The 18,676-nt window shown below is 41.9% G+C and overlaps 1 protein-coding gene across 1 annotated transcript in view; it reads right to left on the reverse strand.

Moving 5' to 3' along the window:
* Nucleotides 1–4,283: 4,283 nt before the first annotated feature.
* Nucleotides 4,284–18,676, reverse strand: part of ZNF804A (zinc finger protein 804A) — a 101,952-nt gene continuing 87,559 nt past the window's right edge. The window contains exons 2-4 of the mRNA XM_061557051.1: nucleotides 15,488–15,628; nucleotides 14,815–14,942; nucleotides 4,284–11,417 (exon numbers count right to left, since the gene is read on the reverse strand). Of these exons, the coding sequence (XP_061413035.1) occupies nucleotides 7,946–11,417; nucleotides 14,815–14,942; nucleotides 15,488–15,628 (3,741 nt within the window). The 3' untranslated portion in view covers nucleotides 4,284–7,945. The remainder of the gene's footprint in view (nucleotides 11,418–14,814; nucleotides 14,943–15,487; nucleotides 15,629–18,676) is intronic.

An 18,676-nucleotide genomic window follows, 5' to 3' on the forward strand; every position in this document is an offset into this window, starting at 1 on the left:
GACACCAGCCCTAGCGTGGACAGCGCCGTGTGGGTGGCTGTGTGTGACACAGCCCTAGCGTGGACAGCGCCGTGTGGGTGGCTGTGTGTGGCACCAGCCCTAGCGTGGACAGCGCCGTGTGGGTGGCTGTGTGTGACACCAGCCCTAGCGGGGCTTGGCGAGCGCTGGGATAGTGCGGGCACCACGCACAGCGTGTGGTGGGGGCTCCCCCGAGGAGGGGAGGGTGAGTGTCAGCCCAGGAGCAGGGTTGCCCCGGGCCGTGGCACTCTGGTTGACCCCGTAGACACGTGATCCCGAGTGTCCACACAGGGGGCCCCTGGTGGGGGAAATAGGGGGTGATCACGTGTCCGGGGAGAGCTCTTGAGAGGGATCGGGAGGGAACGAGAATGTTCGGGAAGGCGGGCAGGGCCGAGGGCGGAGCGGCCCCGACCGTAGAGGGATATCAGGCGAGTCCCTGAGAGGGAACGGGGTCTCTCTTCGTTCTACAAGCTGGAAGCTCAACATCTACAAGCTGGAAGCTCAACATCTACAAGCTGGAAGCTCTACGTCTACAAGCTGGAAGCTCAACATCTACAAGCTGGAAGCTCTGCGTCTCAAGCTGGAAGCTCAACATCTACAAGCTGGAAGCTCGGCGTCTCAAGCTGGAAGCGCCTCGTCCCACGGGGGACCACGTGGTCGGAGACCTGAGTGAGGGTCCGACCCTTCGTGGCAGTAACTCCTCTGTATAGTGTAGTTAGCTGGGTGGTTACCACCCTAGGTTGTATCTGGTGAAGGGGCAGTTACCCCTTTGTGTTACGGTGTTACAAATAAATGTGTTGCCTCTAAAAGGAACAACGTCTGTGACTCAGTTGGACGCACTGCACATTGATGTGTTCTAAATGGTACATCTAAGACGAATCTCAATGCAGAATGAAACACTGGACTTAGCTTAGACAGCACGGTCACAGGAGCATCGTTATGAAATAGTGTATCAATAACTGTCGTGGATGTTCTGTGATTGGACCAGAAACCAGACGTATATAAATTAAACAGATTATGTTCATTTATGGACTTGATAATGTGGTCGTTCACACATTTTAAAATAATTTTAGGAAGAACAGAGAGTATGGATATCAGTCTATAATTATTTGGATCAACGGGAGTACCATTATCAAAGGGCCTGATGGATACCGTTTTTCAACCTCCAGAAACCTTTGCTTTTAGTAGGAAAAGGTTGAAAATGTTGAATATGTGAGTTAAAGTTTGGCAGATGAATTGGGCTGCCATACTGAGAGCAAAAATGGGGAATCTTATCAGTTCCAAGAGATGAGGGCTCTTTAAGGCTAAGGATATCTTAGCGAATATCCAATTCAGAGATTCCACCAAATGAAAAGTGAACCTCGCTATCTGCGGGCATAGCAGTCATACCAATAGCAAGTGAATTGGTCGTACTATTATTGGGAATGTTTTGTTGTGCCAAATGATCATGCTGAGACAAAGTGTGTCTTAAGCCCATTGATTATATTTTACCTTGTTTGGCATTGAGGCTTTTGTAGTAGGTAGCAAACAAGACTTTGGCTACCCTCAATGGATTTTTAGACATTCAATGATTTCTTATGGTTGTACTGTGATTGTGAAAGTAGATTGCAGAAACACTTTGACTTGGAAATTCTGACCATTATAACAGAACGGTTACATTCCTTTCATATTTCTGCTCCAATTGAGCTAAGTTAATGAAGATCACCCAAAGCCATGCACCTTTCTACGATAGAATTAAAAGATCTGTAATCACGTGGACTCATTTGTAAGTCGTATACATTAAGCCTAAGTGGTACATTATATAATGTTGCCCCTCAGGGCACAACTTTCTATGCTGTCTTGATGAGAAGTTATGAACTAATATATCCCCTTCTATTACGTTTCAGCCTTTGCTATCTATACAATGTACATCCTTTTTCAAAGATTGATAAATGAAATAAATAAAACTGACTGCAATTTAAAAAGGATTTAATAATACATGATCTGATTAATAGATTTTGAATCCGTCATTTGTGAAGGTCTTGTCCTCGTATATTATCATACATGAATTTGAAAGCATATTTGAATATAAACTTCCCACACCACTTGCCTTACCATGCTACTTTTTAATGGAACTGTTCGTGAGCCAAATTGATAGAGCAAAATTATTTAATCATTTTTACTTTTGTCACTGTTTTCGTTTAATATTTTAAATATCACATACATAACCATTGTCACTTTATATTTTGCTCGGTCAATGGCCAGGGTCAACGGCGGCGTGGTGTATTCCGCAAATATGGCCGACTGTGAGGGCGGGCACAAGCCGGCGTGAGTAGGTTAAACGTTGAGTTTTATAAGGGCACCACAGGGTGACCAGCCCCTCCCCACCCAGCCCCACCCCTCCCACCCCCCACCCAGCCCCACCCTCCCCACCCAGCCCCTCCCCACCCAGCCCCTCTCCACCCTCCCCTCCCCACCCAGCTCCACCCCTCCCCACCCAGCCCCTCCCTCCCCACCCATCCCCTCCCTGCACGACGGACGGACAGAATAATCCCCTGTGGGCTGGTGTAACCAGAGGTTCCTACCAGTATAAATATAGTGCCTTTTACTCCTAGTGTCTCTGAGTGCGTCACTACACAATTACCCAGAGTAATGTACTACTCTATTTGCTCGTTAATTGCAAACTCAAAGCTGAAGTGAAAATTATTCTTGTTTTATAAATTTATAAGTAATTCTCATTTTATAAATGAGTACCCCACCGAGTTCCTTTATTATTTAATAATGTATTAAATCTTGACTTAAAGCTCTCGTGACTGCAGGAATTAATATTCTTTGGGTCTTTTGGTAAAGCCACGTAGATAGAAAAATAATAAAAAAAAATCACGACGTTTTGATCGCAACACAAGAAATCGTCACCAGGTGAAAAAAAATAGCAGGAGAGCTACTATTTTTTCACCTGATGACGATTGCTTGTGTTGCGATCAAAACGTCGTGATATTTTTTTCTTATTTTTCTATCTACGTGGCTTTACCGAAAGACCCAAAGAATAATAATGTATTATTTTTATTTAAAACATGCAGATCATACTGGCCTCTGTTCTTATTTTTTCTAGGCAATATTCTTTCTACATGTATTGTGGAAAAGCAATAGAAAAATTCCACTTTTTTGCAGCAATTGTTGCAACAACAACAAAAAAATAATAGGACACTATATTGTTAGGCCACTAGTCTACGGTGTATGATGACCATCCAATTTCATTTTTCCCTTATATCACACTATTTCCATTCCCATTTTGCTTTCTGCCTTGGAATTTGTCATTCTGTTCTTTTCTACATCTGTTCCTTCATCCACCCATCTCACCTGCAACCCACTCCACTACCCAATCACTTCCTCCCCATCCCTTTCCATTTTTTCTCTCTCCATGACCCCCCCTGCCCCTCCTTCCACAATCACACAATCTCTGTCACTTTATATTTTGCTTTTCCCTCACATCATTCAACATTTTGATCCTCATACAATTCTTTTGAAACGAACAGGTGTTAAGATCAATTGTATTGGGCCAATATCAAGTTATTATTATTTCCAGTGTTTAACGTAGAGAAAACACAAAGGGATGAATTTCACTGGAAAAATATCTTCTTGTTCTTCTTAATTTCACTGCATTGAGTAGATGCTTCATGTACAATTCCAGTGAAATTTACAGAATAAACAAACGCAACCCTTTGCCGTCAAATAATGAGATGAAACGTACTGATAAAGGTCACACATTAAACACGCATATGTCACCTTGTACCATCAGGTCGAGTACAACCTATGGAGACATCCATGACCCCAGCACCTTCCACATCCTATCCCTCACTGCCCGTCGGAGTTCCGGAGGAGTCGAACTTCAGCTTGTCCAGCCAACATACACAATGGGGCCAGTATTTTAGGTCTCGTTCAAACCATGATGCTTACACACTGCATAGTATATGACCCAGTCTAAAATCGGGTTAGGTGAGCCATAGGTGCATGTTTTAATTATTTTCTGTGTTTTTTGTTGCGTTGCTAAAAATTATTTCCAAGTCTCAAAAGTACTTTCCAATATATGAAACATTATTTTGACTTGAAACTAAATATTGTGTTTTTGTAAGAATTTTCGCACAGTATGCATGAATTTGATCCAAGACGTTTACATTTTATTGTACAGCAAAATTAATATACAGTATACATATCTTGGTGTATATTTTTTTTTACAAAGTACAGCAACGTGTACTACAACAACACATTTAATTGTATTTATTCCGGTCAACAAAAAAACACCCACGTGAGAACACACCAGTGAAAAATCACTTTACTTTATGTTATTATAACATACATCAGAGGTACAAATTTGCCATCATATCCACACATTAATACAATAATAAATCAAACACTGCAATGAACTCTCGTAGGTTTAATCAATAAAAATATAATGCATGGCAACTTTGTGATGTATGGCACCATTAGTGACCACCTACATTGTGCTCTGTAAAGACAGAAACGGGCTCGTGTCCTTCCCCAAGATCGAGCCACGGTAGAAACGGAACTGCAACTCGCAACGAATACAGCCAAAGCCATTAAGCCTTCACGGATACATTGACACGAGTTACAACGTTGACATCAGCTACTGCAATTACTCATCCTGTTTGCTGCATTAAGTGATCAAATATTACATCAAACATGCAAGAGAACAACGTTCATGACATGTGCAGTGATGGTAACATACTAGCCTCTCTCAGCTGATGCATATGTAACCAGCTCAAGTCACTGCATGGCTGCAGGCTGACAGTGCAAGCAAGCTCTGTAATAATTTATCGCACGCTTGCCACATCTAACACGTGTCATCATCAGCGCGATCATTATCTTTATCATAAACTCTGTCTTAACAGCAATCAATGTACAAGATTGGGCATGCGTTTTCTTTTCTATTCCAATTTTCAGTTCAAAATCAGTTTCAAAAGAAGTGAAATTGCCCTTATCTTTTTGTTGTTATTTTATCCACAAGGTGGATATAAACAGAATATGCTGGCTGTTCAGTATGTGTCACCCTAGGGAGTAGATTAGAACTCATCTTATCCGTGGCGATGTGGAGGGTGGCAGGTGGAGGGATATCGCAAGTCCCATTATCCGCAATGTTATCTGCAAATTTACTCCAATTATCCGTGAAAACGCAAGTATAATTAGATGAATTTGCTGGAGCGACTGCTCTTACGTAAAATAAAATGCTGATAATCCAGTACAGCATACTGTGTAAGCAATGAATCTGAGGCGTTGCAATCATTATTATCGTGAAAAATAAGTTGACTTTGGCTGGAACAACATGGCCACTGTAATGACAATTGATGAACAAACTGAGTTATGGAAGAGGACTCTAACAAAACCCCAAAAAATCGATGGAAAACCAGAAGATGCAGTGATTAAATGAAGGCACCCAGGAGGGCATGTAACTGGAGGGGATGGTGTCAGCAATACGACGTTCGTAGACGAGTGGATTGATAACGGAGGCAGCATCTTAAGAGCACCCACACCTATATGATGAAGCGTACACATTGATGCAAAAAATTTTCCGTAAATGTCATTTTAAAACGAAAAGAACACCCACAGGTGTAAAGAAATGTCCAGAAATGCGATGGTTGAATTCGGTTGTGTACACGAAGCAATAAACAATGTTGAAATTATAATTGATGGTTCAAATAAATTAAGTATGTACTTGACTTAAAGCTTTCGTGACTGCAGGAATTCATATTCTTGGGTAAAGTCACGCAGATAGGTTCAAAGAAAAAAAATGTTTTAATTATTTTCTTTGAACCTATCTACGTGACTTTACCGAAAGACCCAAGAATATAAGTATATACTGTCATGTAATAACTTGATGTAATTTGGTTGACGTTTGCTCTTTCAAGGTATCGACATTATTTATTATATAGTACGTAGCAATTTAATGTCCACATACACCACAGTATTTTAGAGAATAACATGTGTACCTCAACACACCGTGGTGACATAAATTTCCACATACTGTATAAGTTATTTACAACCAATTTACGAGTTTACAATAAATACGAGAGTACTATTATTTTATTTAAAAAATAACTCTATTTCAATTAAAAATTTCACTGGGCTTACGTGGCAGCCAAAAGCACACACACCAAAGTTCACACTCCTTTCCATACCCAGACTTCAAAATATAAAGATACTGCAGTTTATGGAATAACAAAAAAACAAATACCCATTACTAATTACAGACAGCTCGTCTAAAAGAAACGATGGCATTGTGGGGATGGGATTGGACTGGGGAAAAGCTTTTTTTTTATGACAGTACAGTACAACAATTATATGTTCACTCATGCAGCTTTAATGACTAATGTATAAGTACATGTACAGACTGTGTGTCAATCCACTCCTGGACGAGGGTCTCCCCATGCCGTGCAGGCAAGGAGGGATATTTGACCATACTTCACCACACTGGTCAGTTGTGTGTTGGTGAGAGTGGGGGGGGGGGGTGTACAGAACAACATAGATTTCGCTGCACTGCCGAATTACAAGAGTACAGTACAGGATGGCTTAAATACTGGAAAATAAATGTTTTATGTACTTACTATGAATTCAACAAAAACTGTGCATTTTTATATCGGTTCAAAATAAATGATGAAATGTCATTTAAATAATTGGGCATGTACAGTGTATTTTTGACATAAACAGTGTCACTCGAAAAGCATTGCACAGTAAGCATGCTTTAAATAAACATTACTTTGATGGCTTAAATATTTGCTTAAACTGAGCTTAAAGTTCAGTACGGTGGTTGAAAAGATTCATACTTTATCTCGTTTAAGAATCTGTAAATACTCTTGAGTCTTTTCAAATAATTTGGTTTAAAAAGAACATATTTTGTTATGAACACATTAATTTCCAAAAACCTGGCATTTACATATGAAGCAAGTAACAATTGATTGACAAAACATTCACACAATGTGGAATACCTTATCATAAACATAGCACGTGTCTCCCATACAGTCAGGTGAAATTACCTACACATGTTTTTATTTACATATATTCTACATTAAAGATAATGGCACTGCAAAGGTCAAATATTTTCAAACCATGCTATAAATATTCCATAATTCATAGTCTCAAAATCACAACCTTGTTATACTCCTGGTTCATTTGAGGGTGATGAAATGTGAACACACCTTTGAACATGGTTTTTTTATTTTATGGAATTGCGTGATTCTAAGCCAAACTTGTGGGAATATATTAAGTTAATTTCATAATTAAATACCACTTAAACATTTTCAACAACAGATTGAATTCATATATTCTGTGCTTTTTCCTTAATATCTTTATAATGGCAGTACATTTGATCATAAAGTGAATTCCAGACTACCGGGGGCATTAAAACCTAAGCTCGAAGAATAACCAAACACATGACTAGCTTTTTTACATTGAGGGGATTTGTAATCAGTCTGTGATTTATGTATCAACTTTTAATGCAAATATGAAGTTTGACATTTGATTGTTTCATGTAAGTTGAAACTTCAATCAAAGCTTCAGAGCCATTTAAAATATTTACAATATGAAAAAATATCAAACAATACAATTGCGAAATCACGTTAAAAACATGTAGGTTGTATAAGTCAATTTAAAAAGTCAAAGTAATTTCTTGTTCGAATGAGCCTAACAGGCATGAACCAATGGCCTAAAGTCCCCATTCCTATGACTGTTGACTTCTCCACAAAGTGGTACAGTACTTATTTAATGATCTCGGATAGCTGATGGGCTGAGCCATTCCCCAACAAGGATTTGAATCTGCAATCGTCTGACTGCGAGCCACTCAATTTACCCATGTCCAACCTGGTCGTTAATTTTGTGCGTAAATATCTTCAATTGACAATGACTCTGGAATAATTTGTCTCAAGAACATATACAATTACATTGCCGGAAGTCTAATGTACATCTCTTGTCTCTTGATGTCGAAATGTAGCAACGAATGTGGTTGATGATGGACATCCTGCCTTACAAATGCAGGGTGCAACAATGGGTGCATGGAAATGCTGTCATGGGTCAGGCCATGTATAGTGGGGCACAGAGACCCTATTGGATGGATGTTGAATATGGCTTGGCTGAGCGTGTTAGAAGCTGGGATGAAGTGCAAAGCAGGAGTTGCCACAATGGCTTGGTGCGGTGATACAATTGCTGTCGGTGCAATAGAAATGCGTGCCACGTTTTGCTGAGGAATTGCGTGCAGTTGTCCCCAAGGCTGCATATGAACGAAGGGCTGAATTTGGTGTATATGCCCATTGGAGATCGGAAACTGTGCTGTGTAAATCAATGCCTGATGTTGCAAGAGGGTTTGATTCACGTTGGAAAAGGACGCTGCTATTGTTTGGGGCACTGGCGCCTGGTAGTAAACAGGATTGTGACAAGGTGCTTTGAGAAATTGCGGCTGGGTATTTGAAGCGATGTTCAGTCTGGGAAACAACTGTTGCTGAAAGTGTAGATGAGCCTCATGTCGCAAATGTCCACATTTTTCTGTTTCTTCAACTGTAAAGGAAATTGTGTCGGCAGAATATGAATGGCCATTCACGCTATGCTCTGCTTCCAGTGCTACCCTGTTATTTGTTTGGGCTATGGAGCATGGGAATGAGTTGTTTGCCATTGCCAAATTATGTGAGATTGCATTTTGAATGGTTTCCATTTGAGCAGGCTCATTTTCTAAACAAGGGTTGCAACTTCCAGCCCTGTTAGTTCCATCAGCAATGTAGGTATTCTTAGCTGGACTTAATTCAAGAGTATTTGTTACCCGGCATATACCGGGCTTGTTTGAAACGGTTGCTTTAGCGTCAGTCACGCTGCCTCTCTGGGACACAATGATGTCTGGATTTACTTCTTTTGTTGTAAGTATACTCACATTCTGTGGAGTTCCAGTGGTCATATCTTGTTCAGCAACGTGTTGGATCAAATACGATTTTCTGGACATATCTAAATCCAAATTGTCTGCACCATGTGAAAGAGTCTGTCCACAATTTTGTGTAGATACATCCATTAATGTAAATTGTGATTTGAGCATTGAGATTGTACATTTCTCAGTTTCATTTGTATTATTGTGGGAATCCACATTTTTTGTCTGAATTGTCTCACAGCTTTCTTTTTCGATGAAGTCCTGGCTCTCACAATTTATCTGTGGCACGTGGACAGGCACGTTGGCGTTTTCCACGTACGGACCATCCACCTGAATGCTCTTCTTTTCGGACATTTTGTAAACTCCAAAATGGGAATGAGATTTGCTGTCATGAAGATAATGTTGTTTAAACAAGCTTTTCTTATTTATGCCGGTGTTCTTTAGATGATCATGACACAAACCGTTTTTTCTCACTTTCGAGGCAAGCTGTGTTTGCGTTGGACACTGGCAGGCGTGGCTGATGCTGATGGGTTCCTGGCAGCCCGAGTTACAAACATAGCTCAAACTCTCAACTGTGGCTGCGCCTTTTCGCTCGGTCCTATTGGCAGTGACGCAGCAATGCCGATTACGTTTGCTCCTCCAGAAATGGCTGCCGTAACATTCATTGGCGTCATGGGTTCCGTTTGATGTGTGGTGTTTCCTTCCACATAAATTATGGCTGCATCGTACAGATGAGTTCGAGAAACTCACAGATTTGTAACTGCTACTCCAGTTTTCTTGCAGCATTGAGTGAGGGCTGTCATTATGCAGAGAGTAGCTGGAGAATACAGAATGATGCATCATGCCATTGGGTCTCTGACAAATGACATCATCAAATCCTAATGCTGATCTGCATGCAGAATCGTTGCATTTACTTTCCACCTCCCTAATGCTGTTATTACAGTTAATATCAGCATTGTCGGTAGACTCCTTTGAATGAAAACTACAGACTATAGCTGTTTGATTTTGACTCTCAACTTTCTGCTGTGTGTTTTCCTCCAACTGTGATTCTGTTTTACTTACCTTTGATTTCACATAATGCTCCATTGATTTTGTATTCCTATTTCTGTGCTTGTATGCCCACCATTCTTTAGCAAAACCCGAATCCTTGTCTCTGCTCTCCCCCGGGAGTGTGCATTTTCTATCAAATTTTCTTTTAAAATTGTTTTTCAGCTTTGAACGATTCTTTTCTTTCCAAAAACAATCTGAAAGTTCATTTTGTATCAAATTACCTCCCTCGTGCCACAAAGGGCGATCTTTGGCGCTGCTCGTTGTACCGTTTGTCTCAGAGTCCTGTATAACGTACGGCTCCGGATCTCGGCTGTGGCCATGTGTCGTTTCAAGGCAGAGTCCTGTCAGCTCGCACTTCTTGCTGTCCTGTCGAGTGTGTGCTTCAATACTGATGTCTGCCATGACAGATGGATGACATTGCTGACAATCGAAGGCTTGGCTTAGCCTCATTTGCTCAGGAGGAGACTTCAAGGAAAGTGGATTACAGCTGAAAGAGAGAGATGGCTCTGTCTTGGTGAACTGTACAAGTTCTGCTGGCCACTGCAAGGTGGCGGATTCGTCCGCATTAGTTACAGGAAAAAACATCTCTGGTACTTTTTTCGACGCTTCCTCCAGAAGGCAGTTCTTGTTGGGGAAAACTTGATCAGCGTCTAAATCCCGTGGGGCGCCAGCTTTATGGCTTTCTGTCGGAGCTTGTTTTCGATGCACATTTTTGTTTCTGGCAGGATCATTATTATAATCAACTATTTGTTTGATGGAATTTGAACCACTGCTTAAAATGTTATCTTTAGTTTTGTCTGTCAAATGTTCCTTTATTTTGATAATTTGCTCTGACGACGCCTTGGTAATATTCTTAACAGACAATGTATTCTGTATGTTTGATGCCGTTGAAGAGCTCAAGACTTGACGCTTCTCTGTACACAGGTGTGCGGTTTCTTTTTGGCAATTTTCCACGGAATTTTTCTTTCTTTCTGACTTTGCAAACGTGTGATCCTCAGTGATATTTAATCTGCTTCCAGTTTTAACATCCGCTTTCACCAGCCCAGGCACCGATGTGAGTCTGCCATTGTTTGCAAGCATCCTCACACCCCTATTTCCGACGACCTCCTCTGTATCTTCGCTAAACACGGCTGCCGACGATTCCAGTTTCGCGTTAACTTTTCGCGCAAACGAGAACGAGAGGCCAACCCTGTGCGCAGAGACCGCGGGGCAGCGCGTCACAGATCTCAGCAGCGTAGATTCTGGCATCCGCAAGCCCTGAACTGCGCCCTTTGATCCGCTCGCAGAATCATTCGTGGCTGAATCTCCCTGTCCTCCGAGGGCACGGGGTTCCGCCGTCTCGTCCGTGCAGCCGGTCCCTTGCGTGCCCCCAGCTGCCCGCGACTCGCCCTGCAGGACCGTCTCCCCGCCTGGTTGTCTGCACTGGGCAGCAGAGTCGCTCCCAGGGATACTGCAAGTTGATAACAGCAGCAGCAATGAAATGTCACCGCACGTACACGACACGCCTGGGTCAATCGTCCGTCTTAGCACGACTTGAGTACGCGAGCGCTGATTGTGTCTGTTTTTGGGCTGTATTTAAGGCAGACAAGCCATCTTGGTGGAGGGGGGGGGGGGCATTAATATTGTTGTTTACAAATGTACAGAAGTAAACTAATTATGGTCGAATTGCATAACTCGCCGTTTAGAGACTATATGAACACGTTTTTAAATTGGACCGTTATATGTGAAGTCTTCTAACTGTTAATACAATCAAATAACAAAGACCTATATACTGAAGACAAAAAAAACCACGTTATCCAATTAGCAATTTAATACAATGTGAATTTATAGAGAATCTATTCATAGTGATATCTGTCGTAGAGATAATTTCATCTGCAAATTGAATCATTCTCCTGTGATGAAAACAGACAATGCAAATGTTAGAAGGCCCCTGTGGTTATGCAGGCAATATCTAATTTGAATACATCTGTGCGCCAGTGTGTGTGCATACGCATTATGAACACAGCAGTTCAGTCTGATAAAGCGTCAACTCCTTTCCTCCTCCGTGGCAGAAAAATAGTTTTATTTGGCATTAAAGTTACTCTTTTTTTTTAAACCAACGTGTGTATGAACTCAGAAGAAAAACTATTTAATACTAGCTTCTTTACCCGTCCTAGTGTAGTGTGTTATTACAGAGGCGTACACACTATTGTTTGAGGCAACGCGTTTTAAAAAAAACAACTTCACTAATCACTGAGTAAAGTGTGGCTCTACTATACTCTTTGGTTCTCTCGGTAAAGTCACGTAGGTATAAAATAAAATCAATTAAATCACGACGTTTCGGGCGCAACACAAGCGTCCGTCATCAGGTGGGACAACCACAGCAAGAAAACAATTGGTGAAGTGGGCAAAAGGGCTGCTGTGACAAGAGGCTATATAGGTAAGAGAGGGGGGAGGAGGCAGGGAGGAGAGATAGAGAGGGGGGTGTGGGGTAGGGGAGCGCTGCCAAGTGAGGCGCTGCTGGAAGGGATTAAAAGGCGAGCACGGCAAACTGCCGGGGTTGGGGGGGGGAGAAGTGAGCGGGGCTGGGAGTGGGAGGCTGAAGACTGGAGATGCGGATATGAAGGCAACACCATGAAGCAGTTAAGGTTTTACCTGGTTAATGACATCATTCCAATGATTGCTCAGTTTGTACCCATCATCTCGGTTGAAGTTGTGTCTGTGTTTATATATCTGGATGGCTTCGTGAACAAACCTTTGATAGTAGCCCGAAGGTTTGCAGAGTACCTTGGTCTCGGAAAAAAACAATATCATGAGAGCCCATAGCGTTATAGCAATGGTCAGCCACGGCGGAGGTATTTGTTCTGCCGTGTTTCAGATCTGACTGGTGCTCGCGAACACAGTCCGAGATATGTTTTTTTGTTTCCCCAATGTAACACCCACCACAGGTGCAACTTAGTTTGTAGACTCCAGGATATTGCATGTCAGGAATGACATTCTTCATAGATGAGATTAGATCACGGATTTTGTGTACTGTACTGAATCGGACCTGGATCTTGAGTTTGTTTAAGATTTTGGATTTTTTTTTGGTAACGCCTGCTATGTATGGTAACGTGATGGTTTTGATCGGCGTCTCAGGGGGTTGTTTCTCTTTAGCAACTATTAAAGATAAAATGCATTTGAAAATTTCAAAGGGTAACTTATGCAAACACTGATAAAAACAAATTCAGAGATAGAATGATTAGTAAGTTTGGCATTGGAGTGAAGAATAATAGAAGTGAGCATCTGCTCATGTTTGCAGCCAGCAAGCTGATTGGGATACAAAAAGATATATTGTATTTTTCACCAGACCCAAAATTTGTAGTTTCCCTCTGAAGTAGAAACAAACAATCTTTACAATTATGACATAAATAAATTTCTGTGTTTATAAATTAGATTTTACACCAAATGAACACTGATCCACTTTCACATTAAGAATAAAATAAAGTGTAAGTTCAATTCCAATATGGTTACAAAAATGTGTTACAACCTTGACTAACAAAATGTATTACAAAACTTTAATTCAACCACTTTTACGGAGTGCATTGAGTTTTATCTCAGAAAGTGCTTATTGTTGCCTAACAGAGGAGTAATATTCTTTGGTTCTTTCGGTAAAGTCACATAGAAAAATAAGAATAAAGTGAATAAAAAAATAAAATAAAAACCACGACGTTTCGATCGCGACGCAAGCGGTCGTCATCAGGAAAATGGCGGTTAGCCACTAAAAGGCAAACTGTTTATAAAGGTTTAAAATGCGCGTAGCCCAAGTGTCAGCAGCATGGGCAGGGCAGCTAATGGTAATGTAAGTGAAGGGAGTGGTCGACAACGACGGTGCTGGTGGTGGGTTTCCACCAATTAACGGGCTGCCAGGTAAAGGTTTAACATGGGCGTAGCTCAGGTGTCGCAGCAACGGCGAGGCAGCTAATGTTAATGTAAGTGGAGTAATGTTGCAACGTGCATAATGTGTGTAAGAGGAGTAATGTAGCAACCTGCAGAATGTGTGGTAGCATGGGTGATTGATTCTGCTTACATGATAGTTTCCATTTTACCGGGTCACTTAAATGGAAATAAAATGGGCAAATCATTCGCAGAATGTGAAGTCAAAGACCAATTGGTGACATCCATAATATATTCTAAATTCACAGGATCCCAATTGAAACAAGGTATTATTATTAGTATTAGGCCAAAGATAATCATAGCCAGGCAGAGGGCATAATCACCTATATGAGACATAACTGTTGAATTTCGGTGGCATTTGTTCATTAGATTAATAACTGTCCATTCAATAACCCAATTGTGTAAAATATTAAATCAGTGACGGGCTGTTCACAATTAAGTTTTTTCTCACCCTCCAGAGTCTATAAAAAATGCTCATTTGCATATTATGTCACTAATGCTATCATGCGATCATATGGTTATGCATTATTTCCATGCGAATATTGTATGCAGTTTTTTTTTACACAACAGGTGAAACAAGAATGCTTTTTTCTTTGTGTAAATACTGATCAATTATATTAACTCTTGATCACGTGCAAAAAAACATAGGCCTAATTCACACGCAAGATAAAAAATAACTTTACCCTAATTTTAGGCACAAAACCATCTAATTTCTGCTCCTCCCTGCCCGTATTTCTGACAATCGGCAGAAAAGGTTTCCGGGAAAACAGGTGAATCAGGCCACGTGTGTCCGGCGTTGCATCCTGCATATGGCAAGGCGTTTGAGCGGCCACGTAGATGCTGCTTGGAACCATGAGAGAAGACACACGAAGCTGTGGGCTGTCGCGTGGGTGATCTGCAGCTGAGGTGGCTAGCTGCGAGGATGTGCTCACCAGCGCAGCTGTTTGATTTCCGCCAGGCAATGCACACGCCGAAGGGCTCGTCCCCGCCGTCTCTCCTCCCTTCGAGAGCGAGAGAGGACATTCCGCGCAAACTCCCGCTGCTTCAGCTCCTTCAGCCTCTGTGGTGGGGGACATAGGCACGACAAGCAGAGCCTTGCCTCTAGAGTTTCAGAAGTGCACTTCCAGGGAACAAGGGATTATGTTTTCTATCATGGTAAGACAAACACATTCCAAGTAATTCTACAATAAATGTTTTACCAAAGTGTAAACTGCATACAAGCGCACCTTATATAAACAAGATTCAAATTAAAGAAAACCTCCTTATGCTATATAACAATTGTATACAACATATTGTTTGTCCCTTTAAGCCAATGTTATTGATGAACGTGTTGGATTTATTTTTAAAAATAGTTAATTGCACCGGGCAGTATAATTATAGGGGGAGGCCGAGGGCAACTTCTGATATAAGCACACCATTTCAGATATTGGCCCAGCATGCCTTGCTGCCAAGGGGTGAGACTACTGGACATCTGTGCAAACGAGTTTTATGGCTCATCGGATTCTTCCAGTATAAATATTCGGCTTTTTTTATACTTTGATAAGTGAGTCGCTATCCGGAGTGGAGCTTTGTGCACAGTCAGTCGCCAGCGAGGCTGTGACGGACCTGCTTGTGTGCGTGGTCGTAAGAGTTAATGTGGTTGTCGAACTCGCGATGCTTGTAGTACTGCTTGTCACACAGCTTGCAGTAAAAGTTGGCCTTTAGATCCTCAAGGGCCCTTGTGACCCCTTGCTCCTCACCCCGCTCCTGCAGAACGGAGACGGCACTGGATTACAGGAGAAAGCATTTACGTTGAAGTGACCCCGGCGGCTCAGAGGTCGGAGTGCCGTGTTGACATCTGACCCGCCCCTACTGGACATCCGTGAAAAAAGAGTGTTAGAACTCATCGGGTTTCTCCAGGATGAATAAAGATTATGATTATGAGATCATAGGTATGAATGCAGGCAACCAACAGCCTGTAATTAAACAGGGTACCTAAGTGTATTGAGGTGATGGTCTCAAGCGGTCACCAATGACTGCACTCAAAAACGCATTCCTGCAGAGGGAGCTGGTAGGAACGTTGGGTTGCTCGGTCAATGGCCAGGATCAACAGCGGCGTGGTGTATTCCGCAAATATGCCCGACTGTGAGGGTGGGCACAAGCCGGCGTGAGTAGGTTATGACCAGCCCCTCCCCACCCAGCCCCACCCTCCCCTCTCCACCCAGCCCCACCCCTCCCTTTTTTGGATGCACGACGGACGGACACAATAATCCCCTGTGGGCTGGTGGAACCAGGTGGTTCCTACCAGTAAAACCATCACATTCAATTTGGTGCTGCACTTTGGTTAAATTCCAGCACTCAGAATTCAAATATCAGTTTGACTGTCATGGATATTGCCCTCAGAGTGTTTCCCTGTATTACGTGGACAATAAGTAACTTTGAAGTGACCTCAGAGGTAGCCATGTAATAGCCACTTCTGTGAGCTGCTCCCTAACATGCAGGGTTGCATTGCCCTACGAGCGGTCTGAATGGATACGCGACGATACTCGGGATGGGACTGGAATAAAAAATACAACAAAATGTTTGTTTAAAAGAAAAAATAATGAAGGAGAAGAACGAATGCGTTCGAAGAATATAACACATCGCCTTAGATCATTTACGCACGTGCAAAAGCAACATACGGAATTCCTAACTTCCAATAGGATGAAGTATTTGTTTTACTAATTAAAATAATGATGTACAACCCCTTTGTTAATTCACCTTGGGGGGGGGGGGGGGGGATAAAGGACTCCCCACGTTATATCAGTCACGATGGTCAGTGTGGGTTGGTAAAGGATGGTACATAGCTAACACTGATGTTAGCTATTGCCAGGAATCATACTTAGATGTCTGTCATGCGACTCCCAACAAATGCAGTGCTGTATAATAATAGCACCAAAATATATGTTTTACAGCTCTTTGTTAAACTCCAAATATACGAAAACACGCCCACTGTCAATAGCGGGGCTTTATTGACCATACTTCACCACACTTGTCAGTGCGGGTAGGTGAATGGTGGGGAGCACAGGATCAATTCAGTTATCGCTCGTCACTGATGTTAGTCATGCCTGGGGGTCGATTTCAGGCTACTGGGTTCATAGTACGACTTCAGCACCCTGCATACCCTCTTCCCGCAGCAGTATAGTATCAAACTCATTGAATCCTCTATAAAAAAAAACACACTTGCAAACTTTTACTGGAAATGTCCATCAAACAGTGCAGTGCTGAGACACATCTCAAATAAAAGACAATATCGAAGCAATACAGAATGTGGTAAAACCTTGCTGCTTGGGATACGTTTTAAAACCTGATATTTTTAGTTGTTGTTCGAATATTGGCAGGAGGCACGAGCAGTCCATCCACAAGACGTTCCCTGGAGAGCCGCGTGCAGGTCGACACGGCGAGCAAGTGGCAGCCAGCAGCCTTGCACGGTTGCCAACACATCAATCGTGCATACTCTTTTTTTTCTTCCAGAAATGTGCATGAATAAAACATTACATTCTTGTAGAAAATAATGCAGATTCATGTTTAATAAAAGGAAGAGAAAAAATACTGAATTAAACATGTATAATAGATAACGGCACGAAAACTTACTTGTGCGCCATTGAGTTTTGTTTAATGATCGGGAGTTTGTTGTGGTGGAAACGCACAGCGTACATGTCGACGGCAACGTGCCGTCTGCGCTGCAGCACAATTGTCAACGCATGTACTTTGTACCGCGTTTACTTTGCGTGATAAGCGTTGCACACGTATCACAGTCATGGGTATACTGTTGTTTACCAGTTTGTGACTTCTTCTTGGTTCTTTCGGTAAAGTCACGTAAAAGTGAAATCATAAAATAATAATAAAAATGAAACATAATAAAATACAATTCTCACGACGTTTCGGCCACAACGCAAGCAGCCGTCCTCAGGTGAAGAACAGGGCTGTCGGAAAGACAACGTCGTGAGAATTGTATTTTATTATGTTTTATTTTTATTATTGTATTATTTCCCTTCTACGTGACTTTACTGAAAGAACCAATAAGATGAATCCCTGCAGTCACGAAAGCTTTAAATCGAAATTTAGTTTGTGACTTTATAGAAAAAAAAAACTCTGCACAGATATATATTCAGATTTGTCTTGGCAAGCTCGGGGACAATTTCATGAGAGTAGAGCATTTTATTTTCAAGTTGTATGCTTCCATCTGTAAATATACCCTGCATAATGGTTAAACATCGTATGCATAGAAAGAGGAGTCCAAGATGCATGATACTGCATTAAAGCAGCGAGCCATTCATTATGAAGTTTTCCATCACATCAACTTTTTGATACAATGGAGAGCCACGCTGTTAAACTCCACCGTGAATTTCTGTTGACTTCCAATGGCAGTGGGGGAAAGGAATGGTATGCAACACATAGCTTAGTGTGGAATTTATTGTGCTTCCCAGTGCCTCTGAGTGTTTCCAGATAGGCTCAGTGAGATGCTTCCCGAAGGGACATTACCATAGCGTTTAATGGGCTTGTCAACAGAAACACTAGTTTAACACATAAACACCCCCCCCCCCCAATCCACCCCTGCTGATCTCCAGAGTGCTCTAGATCTAAACAGCAGAAGAGACCACCCCTCCCGCTGCCCTCTTTCCCGATTGATTTCAGGAGTTACAACAAAAACTGTGTGCAGTACTCCACCAGTGCGTAGATTCTCCAATGCTATTCTACATTCACAACTACCTGCCACCACACTGCGTGAGTTATGCAGCCCTCTCTCCATTTCCATACACTGTATTGACCTTT

The sequence above is a fragment of the Lethenteron reissneri genome, chromosome 23, assembly GCF_015708825.2.
Source record: "Lethenteron reissneri isolate LAM-NWPU_2019-01 chromosome 23, ASM1570882v1, whole genome shotgun sequence".
NCBI lineage: Eukaryota > Metazoa > Chordata > Hyperoartia > Petromyzontiformes > Petromyzontidae > Lethenteron > Lethenteron reissneri.